The 25,196-nt window shown below is 34.4% G+C and overlaps 1 protein-coding gene and 1 pseudogene across 1 annotated transcript; one reads left to right on the forward strand and one right to left on the reverse strand.

Moving 5' to 3' along the window:
- Window positions 1-11,635: 11,635 nt before the first annotated feature.
- Window positions 11,636-16,920, reverse strand: SLITRK1 (SLIT and NTRK like family member 1). Its single transcript, XM_006913805.1, has 2 exons — window positions 16,548-16,920; window positions 11,636-16,006 (listed from the first exon to the last, which is right to left on the reverse strand). The coding sequence occupies exon 2, from the start codon at window positions 15,952-15,954 to the stop codon at window positions 13,864-13,866; it is 2,091 nt and encodes a 696-aa protein (XP_006913867.1). The 5' UTR covers window positions 15,955-16,006; window positions 16,548-16,920; the 3' UTR covers window positions 11,636-13,863.
- Window positions 16,921-24,646: 7,726 nt separating this feature from the next.
- Window positions 24,647-24,765, forward strand: LOC112481436 (annotated as a pseudogene).
- The last annotated feature ends 431 nt before the right edge of the window (window positions 24,766-25,196 follow it).

Genomic DNA, 25,196 nt, shown 5'->3' on the forward strand with positions numbered 1-25,196 from the left:
GAAGTGTATGTTTTATAGTCCCCCAAATTAGGAAATGAATTTCAAAACTATCAAGCTAATTGATTTATAAAAATAATAGATGTCATTAAAATTTCTTAAGAAATGAAAGCTTTCTAAACAATAAACTTTGTTATTTCTTAGAGATGATAATTAATAATTGCTTATAAATGAGACTGTTCTTTTACAATAAAACAGATTACAAAAATTATAACATATTATCAAGAAAAGAAAAAAATTGAGATATGATTAAGTTTAATAGAAACTAATGATTTCTAGTAAATATTTTTAATGAAAGTTTACATTTCAAAATCATCTAGGAAACTCATCCTATTTGCAAATGTACTTGACCCTTATTTCAGCATTGTGTTATATGCATTTGGCAAATTTCACATGGGTAAAACATTTGTGTTAGTCTTAATATTAAGAAATAGTTTTTGTAAATCTATAATTAAACTCTGCTTTATTTATTCAACAAACTATACAAATGCACTGTTTTCCTTCTCATAATTCTATTAGACATGTACATTAGAAAAAAAATAAGACTGTATTTTTCTGCTTTTCAATGTTGCTCTGTCTCATTCCACTTTTCACAAGTCAGTGTACCAAAGGTTGTGGTCTATTACTGCCCACATCATTAGACTAAGGTGTGTGTGTGTGGGTGTGTGTGTGTGTGTGTGTGTGTGTGCGCGCGCATGCCTACACGCACACGTGTATGTGCGTATGGCAAGAGGCTTTTTTCCTTTAAAAACTCCAGTCGATTTTTAAAAATCTCTTTGTAATCACATTTTTTTTGCTGAATTATAGCACTGTGGCTTGTTTTTTATGTAAATCTAGTTTTATATAAATCTATATCTATCTCTGTATATCAAATATATTATAATTAGCTTATCAAAAAAAGCTTGAGGCCCTCCTAGAAAGCTAACCACCTTTTTCACTAGAATAGTTTTAAGAATGAAAATATTTGTTTACAAATATGATTTGTGGTTTGAAAAATATTTGATTTGGGAAGAGTATGGGTTCTAAAAATATGTTGAAAATAATGATTTCGCCTTGCAATTCTGCGACCATATTTAAAGCATAAAGATGTGTATTATTATAAATATTCATTCAATCAACAAATATCAATCATCTATTATTCTCCAAATAAGCAAGGAGGATAACAGATACATAAGACATGAGTCCTGCTTATAAAGAACTTAAAATGTCAATAGAATTTAAAGGGTGCATGTTTTCTAATGTTCAATAATATCTATTTATCATTGTGAAGATAGGTATAAATTATTTTGAAGGAAGGTGGGAAATGAATCCTTCAACAAACAGAATTTGCTTACTGATTTCACAAAAGAGTAGCAAATGAGAACAAATTGACCTTTCATTTAATTAATATGGCCCTAACTGATAAGTTCGGATGGAAAATCAATCAGCATTTTAACACATCAAATTAGAGGAAATAAACTTGCTTATAAAGTTGGGTAAGAAAGTTATTTAGTTACAGATTAAAGGAACTGCATACTAATCAGCTATAGACTCTTGTTTTTTTTATTAGTAATATTTTATTTGTTAGGCTTATGAAGTCTACATATGAAAAAGACAACTCATTAAAGAGAAGTGGGATTGGGGCAACTTTGAATTGTACACTGTTTTAAAATAAGCCCTACGGTGACCAATTAATTTTATTCCCATGAAACTTGGCTAAATGGATAAATCTTTCAAAACTGGATTAATAGAGACAATTTGTGTGACGGAGTGTTCCAGATTTCTTGAAACACAAGCTATGTTGAACTACTAGGTCATAAAGCAGTAATCTAACCTGTGCTTTAACAGATGGCACAACTGAAGAAAGGCCAAGCTCTTCATGGTAAATGGCACACAATTGGACTTAGACATGCCTGAAAGCCATAGGAAATACATGCAATGACGACTTTTTTGTTTTATTATTATTATTTCTCTGAATTATTAGTTTTCTTTCAGAAGTAATTGGCTCTAAGCCTACTATTTTAGACCATTATGAATTCAGTTTTCTGAAATCTGACTTGTTTTGTTTTTTCCCCTCCTAAATTAGGTACATCAAGCAATTATCTCTTCTGCTCTGCAAGTTTCTAAATAAGTGTTCTGGAAAAAGAAAGGAATAAACAAATGGTGGTTTGACTGACAGGAGGGTAGTGGCTTCTGAGGTAAATAGTTATGGGAAATATTACATGTCAGACATTTCTCCCAGAGATTCAAAGTATTTCTTGAAATCAGTGGAGTCTTATAATAAGGACTATTACTTAAGTTGTTTAATGCAGTATTTATCATTTTTGGAGGTTACATTTTTTTATATCTTTTGCTCTTTGGAATCATGGACCACAGTTCTATAAATAGCAGAGTCAACAAACAGATTATATTGGAAGTAGTTTGTAGGAGGAAAGCATGTTTCCTATCCTAAGCAAATGTTTTCTGACATCTAAGCCTGCTTCACTTCTGGCATTGGAAGGCAAAATGAACTGCCTTCCAAAATAACAGCATGGATTATTAGTACTCTCACAGTAGCAACAATATTATATTACAGGTTCATTCATAGGTAGATTTTATGCTGAGCAAAAAGAACTGTGGTCCCTGGTATAAAACTAATATAGAGTTTTTAAAACCAAATATAATAGTTGCTCCAATTCAATAATCATTTTGATGGAGAATCTGCCTTGTACAAGCACTAGTCTAAATTCCTTTTGCAGTTCTATTGGACAGCCTGGAAGCAGCAAAAAGGCAAAATTCTCTATTCTCATTTTCTGAGATGATGGAGAAGCAATCTTTCTGATTTCTTTATTAAAAAAAAAAAATACGAGTTGGCTCCATGGTATATCCTACTTATACATGTTACTTGAAGCACTAAGAAACATGCCCAACATTCTGTTGCAATGTTTGCATTAAAAATGCATTTTAGTTGCCATACTACTATTAAAATTTTCTAAAAACACCTCCTCTTGCAAAAAAAAAATTGTTGTATTAAGCCATTTTGTCACACCTTAGAGCTATTTAGAGGTTGTCCCCCCCCCCTTCTGCGGATTATCTAAATTTGGCTACAATGTAGAAATTTAAATAAAGCTTAGAAAGTAGAGGCACAAAAGGAAGAGAAATAAAATTTTAGTGTCAGCTACTGTTCAGTAATAGAAAAGTTGGGGAGAGGGGGTAAATTTAATTGTGTCATTTTTTCTTTTTTAAATAGTGTTTATTTCAAGGTAAGTGTGGAATAGGGAAATATAACAAGACAGCATTATATACTTGCAATCCCAGGAAAAACAAAGTGGATGTCAGAAAAATATCACAGAAGTTTGGAGTGGATAGACACTGCTGATCTTTCATCAAATACCCAGTCGTGCAGTTAAAATGAATTTGTTTTAAGTCCTTCTGATCTGGCTTTGCATTTTGGCTTTGCCAATGAGCAGTGCACTCCCTAGCGAGCTGCTTTCTAAACTTCACTCTTTATTTGTAAAGTAGTGATTTAAATAAATGACCTACCAGATATAATTGCTTTGAAGATTATGTAAATTTATTTATGCAATAGAGAGTCACCAATAACAGCTAATTCTGAAAGTTCATAATGTATCACGACCTCTTTTAAGCATTTTAACTGTATTAACACATTTAATATTCACTACATTGCTATGAGGTAGGAACTATCATTGTTGCTTACATTTTGTAAGTGAGAAAACTGAGGAGCTATAAGGTTAATAACTTTGTCAAATTCATAGAGCTAGCCAGAGCTAGAATTAGAACTGATAACAGTCTGATTCTAGAGATGAGACTCTTAACCACTCCAATAATTCATGATCCAACACTATCGGTTTATTGACAATCCTCTTTAATCATTATTTTATCCCTGATCTAGTTTATACATGTTTATAATTATATTCTGATAAAATTCCCTGGCATAATTTAAAGTATCTATACATTGAATGGAAAAAAATTAGACAAATATCCTATTAATTTGAATCCTATAAATTATTTATATAATTTGCATAAAGCAAAATATTTTGAGATGTTTTAATGAATATATAATAAAGATTCTATTGGAGCTTTACTAGAGAAATTTAATCCAGTTTAGGGATTGGCAAACTACCTCCCACTGGCCAGATCAGTCCTACTGCCTGTTTTTATGTTGCCTGTGAACTGAGAATGGTTTTCACATTTTTAAATGGTTGAAAAACATCAAAAGTCAAATATTTTGTGACATTAAAATTATATAAATTTAAAATTTCAGTGTCTATAAATAAAGTTTTATATTGTCAACACAAATTTTTAGAAATGTTTTTTCTCTTGTTTTATACATATTTATCTATATTATCTACATATGTACATAAGGCTTACATAATATCCTAGTTTTTGTATCTTAGTACACAAAGTCTAAAATACTTATTATCTGGCCTACTGCAGAAAAAGTTTTCTGACCACTTGATTTGTGTCTGATAGTTTTATTTTAGGTATGAAAATTGAGACTCACTGGAATTAAAAGCCATCCCCAGGATCACAGAGCAAGTCAGAGGAGAACCCAATCCAGAATTTAGGCCTTCTGACTTCAGGTTGATGCTCTGGACACCATGTGTGATCTCAAAGACTTTGAACTCTGTAGCACCATGAAGTTGTGTTGTGGAGAACCAAGCAGAGGGCTCAGCCAGCTTTTAACTTGCCTTTTAAAAATAAACTGAATATTTACAACATGGCATTACACATATACAGAAAGAACTGAAACCACTCAAGGCCTTATCTAGAGGGAAAAACACCTTTGTTCAATGTCCAAAATGAATATCTAAATTGGAGCCAGACTGAAATAAAATAAAAAGTAATCATAATTTACTTAGAAGATTAAGTTCAATTACACTTATGTCATTAGAGATTAGAGACAGTCAGTGATGGTGAGTTGAATGATGTGGATAAATGGTTATATGAAGAAAACACGAAATCTTTTTTATTGTGCTTTCTACTCAAACGCTGGACTAAATATCATTTGAGGCCTGGGGTTTTTCAGAGATAACCAGACCACAGAGTTGCCTACAAAGAGCTAGAGTGAAATACCAGCTTCCAATAAGGAGTACAAGTTTTAAATAACTACCAAATAAGAATGGCCAGATTCTCATTCTTGTCTTATATTTACTCCTAAAGTCCACCTTCCATTGACAGAAATCTTTCCTCTTGAGTAAAAAAATAATAATAATTAAGTATTTTGTCACTGGTATTAGATAAGATTGTTTCCCTCTCATTCAAAAATACGCTTATTAAAGCAAAGAGCTTAAGCATTCCAATTTAAAGTTTACCTTGTACCTTTATATCACAAGCTTTTAAAGATCCTTTTCCATACTATTGTTTCTGTTTTCAATTGATTTTTATAAATAAATATTTTGCCAGGTTTTATATATAGTCTTTCGGTTTGAAGGAAAACGTATAGATATTAAGATAGTGTACATGTTTCATACCTTTCTTAAATCAGTTGTGTCTAAAATTTTTACATTCAATTTTTAATAAATCTGCCCTAAAGGTAGTGTATATCAGTTAAATGCAACCTTAGGCTTAGTTTTTAATTCTATAAAAATGAAACTACCAGTAAAAGATTAATGATGAATTCCAAGTTTCTAAACTCTCACAGAGCTTCATATTTCCATATCCAACAGCCTACCCAGAATATGTAAATTGGCATCTTAAAGTTAACATGTTCAAAATCTAACTCTATAATCTAACACTTCCTTCCTTCGGCCTTTTTTCTCAGTAAAAGACATCACCATCAAGTTGATTGATAAAGAAAACACAGATACACACACAACTATTTGTCTTTTCCTTCACTCCCACATCTACTCCAACAGAGTTCTTTTGGACACCAAAGATTTACCACTCAGCTCTCCACTTCTGTCTATCTCCACTACTACCAGATACCATCATGCCTTTTCCAAATTCTGCAAGGGCAGTTCCTTGTCTTACACTTTTGCCCCATATAATTCATTTTCACTAAGTAAGCCAAAATGGCTATTTAAATATGCTACCTAGATCATATCACTTGCTTGCTTCAAACTCTGTTATATGTGAGCTAAAATATAAATTCTTTGCCATGGCTTGTAAGTCATTATCTAGGTTCTCTCTCCCTCTCCACCTTCATCTCTGCCTCTAGGCAGATCCCAGCTATTCTTGCCTTATTTCTACTCTTTAAACATTCTATGCATAATTATAAATTAGGATAATTTTTACTTGATGATTTATTTGCTAATATCTTCCTTGGTCCTAATCATCAAATAATTGTCTATTGTCATTTTTCTTTTAGTTCATGGATTATCTCCTCAGAGAGAACTTCCATGGCCACCCTAAAAAAAGAGATTATCATATCATCCTCATTTTATTTCATTCATATTTCTTCATTATATACATTTATCTTAACCATTATTTTTGTTTAGTTCTCTGTAATATCCTAGAAAATGTAATTTAGATGAGCAGAAATCTAGTCTGCTCTGTTTAGCTTTAGAATCTCTTAATATGTTTCTAGCACATACTAGATGATCAATAAATACATGTTTTACTTTGATTACAAAATTAAATTTCCATCATCCCCAGATGTTTTTCTTTTTTCTTTTTTTGTTTTTATTTTCTGAATGTGGCTTGATTAAGATGTATCTCCCTGATGTCAGTGCTATGTTGCCTCCTTGAAATTCCTTGAGCCAGGTGGTACATACACCACTGACAATTATATTGGTCTTGGAGAATATACTATTATAAAGGATGTAGTCAAAATATTTCTCAATTATGGTCTAATAGTCAACATAAATACAGACTGAAAATTATCTTCTTGAAATATGTGATACTAGTTCAAGATATTATGAACTAAAAAACCTGTATTTATCAAAGAAAGTAATTCTATTTCCATTCTATGCATTCGATTATTCACCGAGTGTGTAAATTGAGCTTGTAATAGGCACCATATTAGCTATCCATATAAAAATGCAGGAAAAAAATGTTCTATATTATAAAAGGCTTGTAGCATGAAGAGTTTTGGGCTGGCTATAAGTGACATCATTCTTATGCAAATAATGTTCAAAAGTGCTTTGATATAACTTTCTTCTTAATGTTATAAATTTTAAGTTAAAATAGTAACACATCATTTCATGTAATTTATTTCTTGGGGATTATTGCTGTTTCCAGCTGTTAGTTTCTTGGCTTCATGTCTTATTTCTCATAATGTTATACCATAAGATATAATACTCTCCTGGAATACTGTGCTTCTTATGTCTTAATGTCTAATTATACCAAATATCATCTGTAACATGAAGTTTGATTATTAGAGAGCTGACCATTTTAGTGAAAAATACAAATGTCATCCAAAGTTTTGCTGAAAAATAAAAAATGTAACATTTTCTGACCAAAAAAAAAAAAATAGGTTAAACTCTCTCATTAAAGCACGTATTGAGACACTGAAAAGCATTTAGTTATTCTGGAAACAGGGATCGATAGCATTAAACTCTTTGTTTTAGTAAGTTTATTCTCTTTAGATTCAACTAATGGTTTAAAACAATTTAGATTCATTATTTAGGAACCTTGAAAAGTTCACTAACAAATTTCCAACTCAGTGATGACAAAGCCATACTCAACCATTTTTTGTATGGCCACCGAAACACAATCCAGTTCTAAAAATATATAATAATTAAAGTCAATTGGACTCTCAAATGAATCAGATTAGCTATAAATATTATTTAACTGAACAGAAATTAGCAAACAATTATTATGTGATACTTTTCAATATAATATACAACAAAATAGTCTAGATATAATAATTTATTCATGTAGAATTACTTATAAAAATAATTATTTTAATAAAGATGAATACATAGACTAAAACAGGTAGATTCTACTATAATGTATAGACAATGATATTGTTTCAAATTCATTCACTATTTGTAATCTATTATGGAAGTAGAAAAAAGTTTTATGTATATAAATGTAATACTATTTAAATCATATTGCTATCATAAAATGAGTATTATTTTCTCACATCATATGCAGTTTGAAAATGTTAAAAAATATATTTCTTTTAAAAAGAAAAGTGCACAATAAATATTAAAGAATTTGGTAAGAGTCATTACCATTTCCCTTTCCTGAGAAGCAGAGACTACTTCATTGAAAGCAGTATGGATTAATCATTTATTATCTATTTTTGAGGCCATTTATTATCTATATTTAATAAAAATTAAAAAGTTAATTTTTGGACCAAAAGTTAATACATGCTCAAATTGAATGAGGCACTTCTCATTTTTCACTATGTATTAACTTTTTCTAATGATAGGCTGCAGGTGGACATGTTTCTTTTCTGTATTTATTTCTTTGCCAAAGAAAGAAATGGAGTTAGAGGCAAAAGGAATAAAGCATAGAAGTGATTAAATGTATGGTTTTGCTTACTGCTTTTTGCTTGTTAAACCTTTGGACTTATGCATCTGGAACATACTACTAAGTAATTGAATATTAGGTTTTATTAGCTTCATGGTAAAATTATAAAAGCATAGATAATATTAAAGTTTCTGTAATTGATTTTGTACACATAAACACAAATTCAAGCTAAGTACCCAGAGACAACTCTTCTGAAATTCTTATACCATAAAATATCTTATTCATTTTATGTTTGACTTCTCAAATAACTAAAATTGAAAAATTAGCAGTCATTCACTTGTTAAACTAAAAACTGGTTTGACTATTTCTTTTTAGAATTAGTCAGAAAACTCTTACTGAAGTTACAAAATAGCAGACATCTTTCCCATTTTACAAAAGAAGAAATGAACATAAAACTAACAAAGTAATTAAAGGACTTCTTTCATTTTAAAACATTAAGATTTTTAACTGCATACTAGCTAATACAACTGATGTGACAACTGTACTTTCCCAAATGGCCAAAAAGCTAACGTACTTAAAAGAAAAAAAAAACACAAAATTTTCTAGTGCCATGTTTTAAAAATTGCCAATGACATCCTATTCTATAATGACGATATATAAATATCTCGTCTTTGTAGGTCGTAAACTCCTTTAAGTTAGAACTGCCTCATTTTCTTTCCCCAAGTGATCTTCTATAATATTTTTCATGTAGCAATTGCCCAATAATTGTTGACAATTGAACATTTAGTTTCTAACTCATTCAGAAGTATTTAAAATATTAGATATTTCTTCTCCTGCAAGCTTTGTGCAAAGTTCAAGTAGGGAATATATTTATATTTCAAGTATGTAATATAGTATTTTTTAGCAAGTAAATGAAAGGAAAAGAGTAATTAATTAGATAATTGGGGTCTAAGTCAATAAACTGAAACTGCCACTCAACCAAGGCCAAAGGGTTATACCAGCATTCAGTAATTTAAGATGATTTCTTCAGTGGTCCATTCCATTACAAAATTGTAGTTCTTAAACAATTTGTTATTATCTTAACTATTTAATTTTTATCTGAAACCAAATCAAATTTTGATAGACCACAACAGAGTCAATATTGGTTCAGCTTTCAGGATTGTTCTGTTTGTACCATGTGCTTTCATGAAACTAGTGGCGTTTCTTTAAATTTCAACACCAAGAAGAAAATTCTGCATGTCTTATATGTTACTTTTTATAATAACATATTTGGCAACATTATAGATGAAAGAAAATGCTGGGGAGGGACTATATAAAACTTATTTAATTTATCCTTTTTTATGATTTAGGAACACATTGAAACAAATTATATAATTTAAAAATCTTGAGTATTCTTTTCCTATATTTGTTGACGTTATACAGAAATGATCATCTTCTAAAAATTAAATAATATGTTGCATTTGGAATAGATTGAAATAAGAGAGAAAACAGACCAAAAGTTAATATGTGCTAAATTAAATCTTTAGCACATTTTATATTTCCATTTTTCTTCAAATAAGCATGCAAATAAAAATAGTATTTATAAATTAACTGGCAGAAGAGCAGAATTAGAAATCACTCTATTTAATATTCTTTAAACACATTAAAAATACATACTTCTGTGTTCACCCTTGCAAATTTATCCATCTATCTGGTACATACCAAATAATATTTATTAGTGACCTAGAAAAAGCTAACTTAACAAACTGTCTAAATCACCAACATAATTTTAATGCTTATTAAAATGCTTGACAATTCTAATTACATTTGATATAAATACTGTTAAGAAAAAGGATCTTGTTATGTTATTGTTAGGTTAGCTATTCCAGTTTCCTCCTGAGTAAACATGTAAAAACGAATAAACAATAAATTTCTATGGCAACAACTTAAATTCTAAGATATTTTTAGTTACAGCAGCAGCCACAGAAGCTACCACTTTCTTTAAAGTTCTAAACAAACTATCTCTTTTTTTTCTCTTTTCCATCTGGCACGACTAAAATCTTTTTTACTTTGGCAAATTGGAGGATGATTTATCCTTTGCGTGATTTATCCAAAACAAAATATCTCAATTAAAGCAAATAGCAACCACAGTTAAATGAGCATTTTATGTAAAGATAAAACAAGAAGCTAAGCACATCTAAATGAAAGTTATATGGTGAGACCATATGCATTATGTATCTTGCAAACCAAACTAATGTATATATATTATTAATGTGTTCTTTTATATGAATCTTTGGACATCTTTTCTACATAATTTTAACATGTATTATTATATATTAAAATATTTGATGATCTTAATATTTTAGAATCAATGTATAGGTAATTTAGATTTAATGATTTTAATTTCTATAGTTCATAAATTCATATAGTACATTCATCTTTTTTAAATTATATGTTAAGTCTTATATACTCTTGGAGGACACACTAAAGTTATCTATTCTAATTGTAGAACAATTCTCTTTTGTTTCAAGACATACTGGAAATATCAAGGGCCCTAATTCATACTCAGTTAAAAAGACACAACCTGGGTCTTTCATAGGTTATCAGGTAAATATATATAATTACTCTATTCAAAGAATGAGATGTTGGAGTTTAAATCCAGCCCTACTGAATGAATTCAGTTACCACTTACTCTTCTTAATCCCATTTTTCACATTGGCATAATGGAAATAGCAATATCTTATTGCATTATTCTGAGGTTATGAAGGTTAAATTAATAATGTAAACCATTTAGCATATGACTCATACATATGACCACTCAAAACCATTGGAGCTAATATTTTAAAAATAATTTTATCCCTTTAATCTTGTCTTCTATATTGTAATTTCCTTTTAATTAGTATGAAGAAAAGTTCTTGATCCAGTGTACACCTTCTACAAGAATTTCTAGTTTCTTGACTTAGATTAATCATGTATCAGTTTTAAAAATTACTATCATATGCCAGTATGTATCTTTTAAGTATTACTTTGCACCAGAGACTTAGAACATCTACAATCTTTTTTTTCTTCTTAACATCATAATATTGGTGAATATATGACTCTTCTCCTTCCTCAGCTTTTCTATTACAAATAAATCTGTCAGTTGTTTACCAGGAGATCAGTTGTACCTCCCATAAAAAGAATTAAGGCCTTCATATGAAAAATAAATTAATTAAAAAACAACCCGTAATATTTGTAGATTACAATTTTTTGCCACTATGAAATGTAGTCCACAAACAAAAGAATCAAGAGAGAAAATGATGAATGGCCTTCGGAATAGTCATGGTTTATAATAAAGATTTTATTTAAAAAGCGTTAAAATAAATAATACATACTCCAGGACATCACTGTTCTGGGAAGATACTTCTATTTAGAATATTAGTTCTAAAAGGCGAATCTTCTTACAACTGCTCTGGGGGCTTTCATTAGCTGATTTACAATCCTATAATTTTTTTATCTTAATCTGTGGTCTGCAGTTTTTTAACATACATCTCAAGGGTGGATATGAGGTGGAATGCAGACCCCATCAATATGTGTACTTTTGTTTGCTTTTTGTCCCTTAACTGCTGATAAAATATACAGCTTAGAAATCCCAGAGGAGTATGATCGAGGCCAAAGTTACATGGGCTTATAAAATTTAAAGAGTTCAATGCCTTTCTTGTTAATTACTGGACCACAACCAGAAATCTGAATGATGAGAGAAAAACATTTCTTTAGGATAATGATTGATTTCCATAAAGATGAGTGTTTTAACAAATTTCAATATGCAGTTGCTAGGGTGGGGAGGGTGGGTGGGCTTTAATTAGTTTTACCATTTTCAGCAGATGTCGAATTCAAAAGGGAGCAGCATCTCAAATGCCACTCATTAGGGCTGTCTTTCATCGAAGAGTGCTGACCAATGAAATCCCCACTCTGTTTAATGAGACCGATCTAGGCAGAGTCAATTAAATCAAATTTCTACTAACATCCTTAATATATCTGCAGTGTGTGCAACAGCAGAAGCAGCAGGAGGAATTTTCAGTATTAATAAAGGAGTCACTGCCGCATAAGGAGGAAAAAAAAAGGAAGGGGCGTGGCGCTGTTGGGGGAAGACCTTACTTTATCCATAGGAAAAGCTGGAAAAGTCCGGGCGAGGTTGGAGGGGGAGGGAAGCTACATAAAAGGTAAAAAGCTAAGTAAGAGGATTAGATTAAGAGTCTTAAAGTAGCTCTAGAAGGATCTACCCGCAACTATCCCTCCCCCTTCCCTTCCACCGCAAATCCAATTTACCAGTTGCAAATATGAAGTTGGAAAAATGTAAGGACCCAGAGTTGAAAACATTTTCACTTTAATACTGAAAAAATATGCCATTATAAAATCCTCGAATAGAATTAGTAAGTTTCACGTGCTTCCTCCGTTCTTTTTCCTACTTTATAAGTAAGATTTACACCAGCACAGAATTGCTACCATAGGATCGCAGCCTAAGCACTAGAGTGACATTAATTGGTCATGCTTAACTGCCTCAAAATCTTTTCTTTTTTTTTTTTAAATAATTACACTGATATTATAATAGAAATCATGGGTACGTATTTTACATTCAGATGGAAGGCATTATTGGATATGTATAGAAAAATATTCCCCCTCCAAAACAAACAAACGAACAAACAAAACTAAAACCCATCACCATCAAAATAAAAAAACAAACCCAAAACAACCCATAAAAATGTCTCTCAACAAAATACATTTTAAACTCATAAAATGGACTGATGACTAGCCATGCAAATGTCTTAAATAAAACCTTTACATTTTTTTTTTTTCACAGTAAACGTACGCTCTGAACTGCCTACCGATCACAAATAATGGCGAAATGGCACTTTCTGATTATACTGTGTTTTGTTTATAGAAAGTTTGATACGATGGGACTTATCAGGTAAGAGGATGGGTGCTGTGAACGTGATGCCTTCTCCAGTCGCCGGGGAGGGCAGCGTCCCTGGAGTACGTGGATTCCATGCGAGCCATGCAGCACTTTTTTTTTTCTCGGAAGTCAAAGTTATTTATTTACAATACATTCATGCCTTCGTGCAACTGCCCATCCCTGCGTAGCCAACAGGGAGCCATCACGCCCCGCCTCCTCGCGGGGCTAATCCACAGGGGAAAAATAGATATCTATCTCTCTATATAGATGCGGATATATGTATATATATGTATAGGATCACGGCAGCCTTCCCCACCAGCTCCTCCGCAGAAGGCAAGGGCACTGTCAGTTCTTCAAGCAGGGCCCCTGCTGGGCTTTGTCAAAAGGAGCTCGCAGCAAAGAGCGATTTGGCAGCGCTCTCCCAGCAACAGTCTGCTCTTTGTTTCCAGAAGGGAGCTAAGGGGTCAGGCCCTCTCAGTTGAACGAGTTTATTTATTTATGTTCATCAAGACTTGGGGCGCGCTGGACTTAGATGAGGGTCTCTCTGCCCCCTGGGATGCTGGCCGGGGAGCGGGGTATCGCCTTCCCACCCCTGCTCTACCAGGGCTGGAGTCTTAGTCTGAGAGCGAGTGGGAGCCACAATCATACACTCTGTGAGCCCCATCTGCGTTGTAAGGCCCATTGTGCCAGTAGGAAGAGTCACAGACTGTCTGTAGGGAATTAATTTCGGACGCCGAGGAGTTGGCGTCCCTTCTCTTAGACCGCTTTCGGTTCCTCAGGATAAACACGAGCATGCCCACCACAGTGAAGGCAGAGGTGACAAACACCAGCAGCAGTCCCGGGACCAACACGGAGATGGACACCCTGCTGGTGTCTAGGTAAGAATTGGAGTGCGTCCCAGTCTCCGCCAACCCAGTGCTGTTTTTACTGTGTGAAGTTAACGTGGGCGAGATCCTCGCATACAGCTGGGGGCAGATCTCGTCATTGGAGAGGAGCATAAAATCCTTCCTGAAGAAGTTCACCGGAGTCTCACACTTGAGGTCGCTCATCAACACTTCGGAACCTAGGCGTTCTGCCCATTGCTTGAAAGGCACAATGGTGCAGGAGCACTCCCAAGGGTTTCCGTGCAGGTCTATCTGGATGATGGAAGTTAACTGGTCCAGCACTCCTGCCACCGGGAGGTACATGAAGTAGTTGTTGTGTAAACTGAGCTTAGAGAGCGAAACCCCAGCAAACACGTCCACAGGTAGGGACCTCAGCAAGTTGTTGTTGAGAATGAGGATCCTCAGTTTAGGCATAGCATTGAAGGTGCCTGGAAGGATGAGCTGGATCGCGTTGTACTCCACGTTCAGGTACTCGAGGTTTTGCAGGCCGGCAAATTTCTCCCGGGACAACGTGTCCAGATAGTTGCTATCCATATACAGCCACCTGAGGTCCAAAAGGTTCTTAAAAGTGTTATTTTCTACGGTGGCGATGTTATTGTTGCCCAGATCCAACAGAATGAGATTCTTGTAATCCACAAAGTGCGATTTTCGGATGCTATGGATCTTGTTGTCTCGCAAGAAAAGCTCCTGCACATTGGATAGTTTCGGCTTCAAATCAGCCAAGCTGCTCACATTCCGGTTGTTGCAGTTCATCTTTAAACCTGACCCTGGAATGTGGTCGCAGCTGCAGCCCCCAGGGCAGGGCAAGCCATTGACTGGGAGTTTGTTTCTGGCACTGCCGGTCGCTACTGCTGCCGTGGGTCTGATTTTGATCTGCCAGTTGCCTGGGATCTTTGTACCACCGTTTGGAGCAGACCCTGGGGTGGCATGATCCTCTTGAGCATTTGTCTTGAAAGGAGTTGGCAGGGGGCCAGGAGCGAAGGTCTCCTCTTGGGCAGGGGGCGCTGGGAGACTAGAATCCACTCTGTTTTTCAAAGGACACAAGTCCTGTTCAGTGGTTTCATTAAGGTCTTTCCCCTGCAGCCTGGTGGGAGCTTCGCAGATCACTCTGCCGATCAGGGCATTTTTGGGAATGTTTTCGAGCCATTCTTTCAGGGAGAGCAGATCACAGGTGCAGTCCCAGGGGTTATCCTCTAGCAGAATCTCGGCAATGCCAGGGATTTGCTCTAAGACCTCCTCATAGGGCAGCGTTTTCAGTCTGTTCCCCCGGAGGTCTAGGTGGGTGATGGGCACATACTGGAATACGTTAGCAGGTAGGGTGCTGATGAGATTGTCATTTAAAATGAGTACCTCCAGCTTGTTCAAGTCCTGGAAGGCCCCTGGGTCTATATCCCGTAATAAATTAAAATCAGCCTGGAGGTATTCCAGATCGTCCAGCCCCAAGAAAGTCTGTTTTCGAAAAGATTTGATCTTGTTGTTGTTGATGTGCAGCCTTTTCACCAGCTGCAGCCCCAGAAAAGCCCCAGGAACAATTTCATGCAAGCCATTGTTTTCCATGTGCAAACTAACTGCATTATAAAAGTTAGCAAACTCATTAGGGAAAAGTCGAGTGAGGGAATTGCCATGCAGAAATAGATGGTAAAACTGGGAAGTCGGGGCGGTGAAGCGCTGCAGACTTGTAAAGCCTTTTTTTTCACAGTCTACATGTAGGTCCCCTTCTATCTCATTGCAGGAACAGATCTTCTCTTTGCAAACGTCCCCTGTAACGTTTCCAGCGGCAAAACAAAGAGACGTCTCCAGCAACAGAATCCAAAGCAGCATTTTTAAAGCGAGCAATTCATCCCGATCTCATGACAAAGTAACAGCGACCATCCTGCTCGCCACAGACACAATTCAAGTTCATTTAGTGCTCCAATGTCCGAACCCAGGGAAGGAGAAGAAAAGGGTTTGGGGGGGTGGGGGTGGATTCCTTCCTCCCTAACCCCCCCACACTGCAACAACCCAGGCGCCAGTCAATAATTATATCCACAAACTATCCAGGCATGTAGTGCAAAGCAAGCAAGAAACAAAGAGAGAGAGAGAGAGAGAGAGAGAGAGAGAGAGAGAGAGAGAGAGAGAGAAGAGAAGAAGAAGAAGAAGAAGAAGAAGAAATAAAATGAAAAGAAAAAAAGACGAAAAAGTAGAAAAATAATCCCACTCCCCCTCAACCCTTTAAAAAATGAAAAAAGAAAAAAAAGAAGAAGTTAAATACGTGTAAATTAGAAATACACCCTTACAGAATCTCTATTGATCCTCACTAATCAGGAAAGGAACAACGCTAGTAATTAGAAGCAAGTGCATGTTAGAGAAACAAGCAGAGGGTTTGCAGCGTAGTACAGGCGCACTGCCTGTGCATGGCTGTGCGTCGGACTGACCTTGCCTCTCTGATACAAAGCAGGGTTTTCGTCAGCTTCTGTTGTTGAGGCGGCTGATGGAGTTCCTGCGGTGGCTGCGGGTTGCCCAGAAGTCCCCCCGAGGTGCTGTCCAATACCCCCAGTGCTGAAATCACGCCCGACCTAAGGATTCACGCTGCCGAGCCAATGGCGCTGGAAAATTTCCGCAATCGCTGCGTTTTGTGGCTGTCCATCCTTCCTTTTCCTCCCTTTCAGTCCTCTTCAGCCCTTTTTTTCCTGAGCTCTGGATCTCAGTTACTAGCTCTTTTCTTGTTCTCTTTCTTCTGCTCTTTCGGAATTACACGGAGGGGGCGGAGGGCGGGGGGCGAGTTGTCTGAGGGAGGGAGAGAGCGCGAGAATGGGGAGGGAGAAAAGAGAGAGTTGCTAAGAAGCTCTGCTCGTTCCAGCCTGGTGCACTCTGAAAGATCTGACACCCTCTGCTGATCTGCAGTAGCAAAAATCCATCTGGTGAGGGAATGCTGAAGGAAAAAAAAAATCAATTCACGTACAGGGCAAGCGTTAAAAATGTGGGCATTAAAGGCTGTCGATCCACATAGACGCTTTTATTTTAAATGGGTTATTTAATTCTTTTTGCGTGCTGGAAACTTTACCCTTTCCTTGCCTTAATGACCTCATAGTCGCCACTAGCTCCAACGTTTGGAAAGGAGTGCTTTTAAAACATTTATTTCCCAGTGGCTTGAATAAAATTAGTGTCAGGGTGTCAAGCGAACAGCAATTTGAGGTAATTATACTGCACGCCATTTTCATCCGTGCTTTAAATGCATTGCTTCCGTCTCTGCAGTACAATGTGTTTTATGGTATTTGATGTTTTTGAAACCGATTTTTATTTGGCATGTTGAAAATGGCTATTTGAAACCTATATTCATATCATATATTTTATACAATAGCATAATTGGGTATGGATTTTTTTTGTTGCAAGGTATGTAATTTAGGCACATACTTTTTAAAACTTGGTATAGAATTTCAGTCAATTTGGTCATCGAGAGTTAGATTTCTCTGATGATATTTCTTGAGTATTATTTAAGTCTGCAGGGTGAAAACACAATGCATGCCTGCTTCTTTGATTCCAGAACCGAAAGATTTCTCTGAGAACCGGAAAAGGAGGGAGGGGGCAGGGAAAAACCCCAATATGATTCGTGAATGCTCTTAAAAATCCACGGGCAGACCGGCGCACGCACACCACACACACACACGCACACACACACACACACACACACACACACACACGTTTCCAAGTCCATTCAGTCTAATTTAAAATGCATACAAGTAAATAACCAGTTGCATTTTGAGAGGGAAAATGCAATCTCTGGTCTCTAAGGCTTGAGGCGAACATTATCTGCAGGTATCGGGCATTTGCTCTCGGTTCTAATGCTGGATGGGTCACTGGATGGGTGCTGAGGGAGAATAGTGCTCAGGTTTTTCCCAGAGAAAGAATTGAGAGGTTCCTCAAACTTAGAAGAAACTTATAAAAACGAAGTTCTACAAACATCTGGGAGGAGAATGTGAAAATGCTGCCTCTGGGAAGGCTGTTTTTCTGAATTTTCTTATGAGTCCACACTTTTTCTTTCAATACATTCTAAAACTTGTGCACATCATTTTAGGATTTGGAATGTATAGGACTTTTTTTTTTTAATTGTTGTTTGGTCCTTTCTTCAGTCGAAACAGAGATCCTATGTTTACATCAGTTTCCCTTTTAATTGGGTTTTACATAAATTGGACAGCTGTTACAAGCTTGCTAATAATCTGCTTAAAAGATGAAATATTCAAGGATGCATGCATTTTGAAAGGCTGGGCAGTAAAAAAAAATTGGGGAAGGCCTGGGGTTGAGGTAATTCAGGGAAGTGTGCAGATTTTTTTCCTTGATTCGGAAGCTAATTCTGGGGGGTGGGGGGATTCACATCTATATATAATATTTTCATATAATCAAATGTTTTGTTGTCATCTGGTGAAATTTAGTAGGGAGGGCATGGAAAAAGTCTCCTGCTGGATCTGGTTGTGTGTGTGTGTGTGTGTGTGTGTGTGTGTGTGCGCGTGAGAGAGAGTTTGAGAGGCCTTTCATAGGCAACATATTACCCTTCTAAAACAATTCTATTCTTATTTAGTTTAACCTATTATCACATGTAGAAAGAGGGAAAAGAGCTCAATCAATTTGAAACTATTTCACTAAAAAAATGTGCTATGCATTTGAGAACTGCAGAGGTGAAGGAGAAGTTAAACTGAAGAAAAAGGTATTTTTGTTTCTTTGTAATTGGACTCAAGACTGAAACTTCTTGGCCCCAGAACCAACCTGAGAAAGGAAGGTGTGTCTCGTGCAGTGTCTGTGATTGATAGGAGATAAAACTTTGAAAAAGAGGTAAAAAAAAAAAAAAAGAATGCTGTTTAGGAAGAAAAATATTGATGGTAAGCATCTAAAATCATACCTTAAAACTTAATTGGTTACTTGTTTATTTAACTTGCTGAATAAATACTTTATGTGAAGAGACCCAAAGAACATGTTTAAGTTGATTTAAGTGAATAACAAGCAATTGATATTCAAATTTCATTCTACTCCCCCATCCGTTAAACTTTCTTTCCCCCGATTGCTTCTTTCCTCTCAAAGCACCAGTCATATTAGAAAATTTATAGTCAGTATTTTCCTATTTAGATATGTTACAATTCACCCCTCCCCCAACACACACACACACACACACACACACACACACACACACACACACACACACTTCTACCCTTCTCAAAAGTTTATTGTCTCTGCACTGTAAGAAAAGGAGTGTGGCAGTGCCCAGATGAGGAACTAAACCTCAGAAGAAAATAAAGGTTAGACTACTATATGAAGATGACTACTACAGAATTGCATGCAAAGAATACACACACACACACATAATTATATTGAAAATGTATCCTCATTAATGAGCTAGCAAAATTCTTAAAATAATTATTTTCATAATAAATATATTTCAGAGAAATAATGAGTGCAGAAAAGCATACCCACCATCCATAGGCCAATTCTTGAAATATGTATAATAGTAAATTTTTTGAATGAAAATGTTAAAATACTGGAATTTGTATGTGATCTAAACATTTCTAATGCCTTAGGGGAATATTTCTTAGGCAAGAATTCTTCTTAAAAGGGTTCTACTAGATGTACTTGAGCTCAAGTGAACTATTTTAATTGCTTTGTCTCTCATAACAGATGATCTCAGGAGCCTGAGATAAAGAACACTCCAGATGATAACGACAATAGATAGTATTTGCTCAGGGCTATAGTTTCATTTCTGGACTGTAGCCAGAAGGATTTCAATTGTACCATTAAAAGTCTGTATTTCCTTATTTTTTTCTCAAACAGGTTCATCTCTCAAGTGATATACACATCACAAAATCATTAAGACTAAATAGGAGTTATTTGTTATCTCTTTTTTTCCCAAATGATATCAAATTTCCAGATGTTTCCATACTTGCGCAACATATTTAGGATGAAAGAGTAGAATATAGAACAATAATTAATTTAATATATTTTACTCTTCAGTTTATTTAATCCTTACAATAATTTTGACAAGTATTTTTAATTTTTAATAATACAAATAACACTTTTTTATTTAAGAAATAGAAAATTATATATAGGAAATTCATCTTTAGTCTTTCCTTATCCACACTATTTTTCTTTTATTATAGAGGTAACTACTAATAATTGATTGGTATAGTAAATTTGATATAATCATATTTTATAGATGTGGAAGTTGAAACTGAGGAATATTGAGTGATTTACCAAGATAAAATGATATCAGTTGACTTTGCTGAAGGTAACAAAGCTAGAAACTCATGAGCTAAATTTTTACTTTCAATTCTGTCTCTAATTGTTGTAAATATGCAATACTACCATGTTAGTTAAGCTCCCCCAGGTCAGTTTCCTTACTAGTAAATTAAGTCATTGGAGTTTGTAGATATTTTTGGTCCCTTCAAGTTCTTTTTTTTCCAAATCCAAAACTCTTCAAAAATAATTTCGGAGAAGGCCTGTTGTCTCTTGCCTCTTTCTACTCTCACATTTGGACTTAGGATATTTTTGTTAGTGTATTTGCATAATCCATAGGGCTTGAAGCCCATACTAAATCTAATAACCACTGAAGAATAGAAATCACTAGTTGAGTTTTATCTGCTACTCCTATTCATTCCTAGGTTTCACAGGATAAAGGGGTTGTTGGAATTCTTCCTTCTGTGACAATTGTAAGCTAAGAGATGGGGACATAAATCAATTATATCTATAAACTAATGCAATTGGAATATAAGATTTCCCTCTATTCATATTTTTTTTGTAGATAGTAATAATATTCTCAGAATGGGGTGCAAAGATAATTATCACATTGCATGACTTCTGAAGTCAAAACAATAAAATATTTAAAAAATATTTTTATAGTAAATTGCTTTTCAAAATGTAGCTATTATTTATCATCATATAAACAGCAAACCCAAGAAAACATATCAAAAAACTTTTACATTTTTACTTTGTGTCCTGAAGCATTATTTTCTTATGCTCATATCACTTTAAATTTATACTTCCTTGGGTCATAGTTTTGGCCATCTTAAAGTGAAACTGATTTTCTGATGAAGTCTCTTTTGTCTAATAAAGCTCATATGAATTATTATTTTGGACTTTTTGGGGAAAACACTGATCAAAAATATAAATTTATATGTAAGGAAATACTAATATATTCCTTTTTTCATTGAACATAAATTGGGCAACCAAAATTTTGGCTCGAATGTAGACCACACTAAGGTATATACTATGCTATTCTATACTATATTATAGTGTACAGTACTACATTGAAATAAGGACATATATTTGTAGAATTGTCTATTAAATTAATTGGTGCATAAGTATATACTACTACAAACATTCTACTTTTTAAAATATATCCAATAAGACCTTGCAGATATCACAGAAAAAGAGCTCTGTGTTTATTTCCTACGAAGTATGTATTATATTTTTAAGATGAAGAAATACATATTACTTGTATAGGTTTTGAAAAACACTGCAAACAACAGCAAAAAAATTAAAATTCATGGAATTTCAACACCCAGAAATTACTAGTGTAAATATACACATATGTATTTTATAATATACTTTTTGCACTTACCACGTATTTGTGAAAATTTCAGTTATTGATCAACCATCTACTATATTATATTAGAGGCTGAATTCTTTTGTATGACATACAATAATCTGTTGAACTAATTCTACATTGTTGAATATTTAGTTTTTGCTAAATTTTTTGCTCTCATAAATAATGCTGCAAAGAACAACCTTGTACATAAATCACTGTGAACATAATTATTTATCTTCTTATAACAAATTCCTAGAAGTAGAATTGCCAGGTCACAGAGTAAAAAAAAAAACAATTAAGATTTTTGAAAAAATTTGACAAATTGCCTACTCAAAATTTTTGCCAATTTATACTCTTCCTGCAGTGGATAAGGTCTGCCATTTCCCTAAAACCTTACCAACACTATTATAGTTTAAAATATTTTCCACTCAGCTCAATACTTTTGAAGTAAAGTCAATGCTTACCTATTTATTTGAGCAAATTCATTTCAATTTCTAATTATTTTTTGACTACATTGTTTGCTTTCTTCATTCCTTTTCACTGTTTAAGATATTATTTTAGCTTAAAACCACTTCTTTGAAGCATTTTCAGATGGAGCCATTTATGCCTCTCACTTCTTCTTATCTTAATGTATTCAATATAATAACTTTAAATGTGTTTTTAAAAGTCATTTGTTTGAAGCATTGATTCCTCACTAGATTGTAACATTGTTGAGAGCAATGATAAAATCATTTTATCTTTTAATATGTCACCTAACTGGGCATATAATATGGCGTGACATGTATACTTCAACAGTAAAATAATGCAGTGTGGGAGTTAGTGATAAATTAAGTGGAACAGAATACAAGAGTTAGAAAGTTTAGATAGGATTAATTCACAAACTTGAGATTTGGGAAAGTGATACAATCTATGCATTATTTAGGTAGACTTTTAGGCTTCATGTTGTCTATGCGTTATGAGCACTTAACATATTATCTCCTGCATACATTTATGAAATTCTCTTTTTTTTCTCTAGAAAATGAGTTCCTAACCTACATTTTGTGTATTCGTAAAGTGTTAGTATAGTACCATGCATCTGGTTGACAACAAATAAAGGTGTGATTAGGCTAATGATAGAAACAAATTGCTGCTTTTGCAAAAGGAAGTGGGTTGTGAAATTAACAGTTGTCAATATAAAAGATTAAGAAATCATAAAAGTGTAAAGACCCAGTGAGATTAGCTCTTCAGGTTATTGACTGGACTTTAAAATTATATAAAAAGAAAAATGTGATTTGTTCATATGTTAGCCATTTCAGGGCTGTGGCAAAATTTTCAAGAGGCTGAATTGTCTTTCTTCTTCCTTTTTCTTTTGTGAAAGTTTCTTCTTTCTTTATCTCTCTCTAACGTGCCACTAGTTATGTTATTATCTGTATTATATATATTACTGTGTCTTTCTTGGGACTTATTTCAGGACAAAAGTTGACTATCTCTCTTTGAGAGTGCTCATATGATGTCAAGATGATGTACCATTTAAAAATGTATTATATTCATTCTGTTTCATCAGTTTTCAAGAAAAAAAATATTAAAATCATTTATTTATTCATCTTTACCACACACATGTGCACACAAGCATTACATAAACACTCATACACTGTATTATATAATACAATGCCTACAGTGTGCAAGACAACAGAATACAAAATTATAAGATGAACAATGACACCATTTGCAGTTTTACTCTTGATGCGAATATGCAATGTCTTGATCAAGAGGAAAAAATCTCAAAAGATAGGATCACATGCACTATTTGCAGGCCAGGTAGAGAGATGCATTTAACAGAGAGAGATGCCATTTTGTATTGGCCATTAAACCACATCATGCAAATGGCTAGTATCTAATCAGCTCATGAAAAAGGTCAACATCATCTTGTTTAGATTTTTGCATAAGCACTATGTACTAGAAACTAATTTTGATTTCTAGATCATGAAAATAAAAATCCTAAAGGGAGTTTTGAATGGTTCAAGGAAAAATATTAAGTGTTATTTATTAAAGTTATTTTTTAGTGTTATTTTCAAATCAGTTGGAATTGACATTTCTTACATTTATGGTAACTATTAGGTGGAGAAAAAGCATTATCTCACAAGAACAGTTGCCTGAAGCAGTGAAAATATCATGATGTTTGGCATCAAAGTTAGGAAATTATATTTTGTTGTATACTGTATACTGTGCTTTTGGGGTAATCTTACTTCATTCCTAATGCTGGTCAATTTCCTACCTTTTAAGTCTTGTTGAGAGATAAGCTACATACACTATCATAAAAGATAAAAGGAATAGATACTCATTTTCCCAAATCTCATGGTGGCTAGGAAAGATTTTATGACGTGGCCTGGCCAATTAGGCTCATGTGTCTGAATTTCGAAATTAGATCTAGAAATACACGGGAAGAGGAATGGAAGAATGACCCCAGCGGGGTAGCAATGGCAGCATTGAGGAGCATGGAGCACTGTTGCAGCAGTGGGCTTCTGCTCCAGAGCTGAGGGTGGAGCTTCTGTGAGCTGTTTGACACTGCTCAAAGTACTGGCGGCACCATCTTCAGCAGACAAGTGCTGTGACACAACTTCAATCAATTCTGATTATGGTTCCACTTTTGTTTCTGTACACATAGCCAACATGGTCTTTTCTAGAGATTTTGAGAGCTGCCCAGATTCCTTTCTTTAAATGCCTTTTCTGCTTGAATAAATCAGGAAATCTGACTGATCTGAAATGTAAGGACCACACATTCTTGATTTCTCAGGAAAACTCTTGTTTATGCTACTCGTTCCAGCAGTAAAAATGAATAGCACGCAATTTCACTTTCAAAAGTACCCCAATTCACATAAGTCAACCTAACAAAAAAGCCATTTCTTCCCCTTGGAAATATGCAAATTAAGATGACATAAATAGTGTACTAATCAGTATATTCTAGGTAAGTTTAATAGCAGAATTAACTACAGCCATGCCACCTGGAACAAGCCCAATCCCCTCTGATCTCGGAAGCTAAGTAGGGTTGGACTTGGTTAGTACTTGGATGGGAAACCACCTAGGAAGACCAGGTGCTGTAGGTGTATAAATATTAAAAAATAAGGGATTGTAAGCTGACAAGTTCCTTGCAATCTGTGAGGTCAACCAAGGTTGCCTTGCCACGCCCCCTCCCCCCAAAAAAAGTGGAATTAAAAAAATTTAAATTCATAGATTCTGATTACTCCTGTTCCTATAACATATTTTGACATGAATCCTTCATGCTTGGAGCTGTACAATTAACAGATCTGCCCAACAGTGGGAATCCTTGGGCAGGATTCATGCCTATAAAAATTAGAGGGCACAGCATATTTAAGCTTGGTGGTTAATATCATTGTTGAAATAAATGTATATAAGCTTTAAAATATTATTAGAAAATTAATTAATAATTTTAAAGGAGAGGGTCCAGAAACCAAAGAAGGATAGAGAATTTTTTAAAAAAATGATTTTTGTATATATTTTGTATATATTTGGTTAA

This window comes from Pteropus alecto, unplaced genomic scaffold (genome assembly GCF_000325575.1).
Source record: "Pteropus alecto unplaced genomic scaffold, ASM32557v1 scaffold72, whole genome shotgun sequence".
Classification (NCBI taxonomy): Eukaryota; Metazoa; Chordata; class Mammalia; order Chiroptera; family Pteropodidae; genus Pteropus; species Pteropus alecto.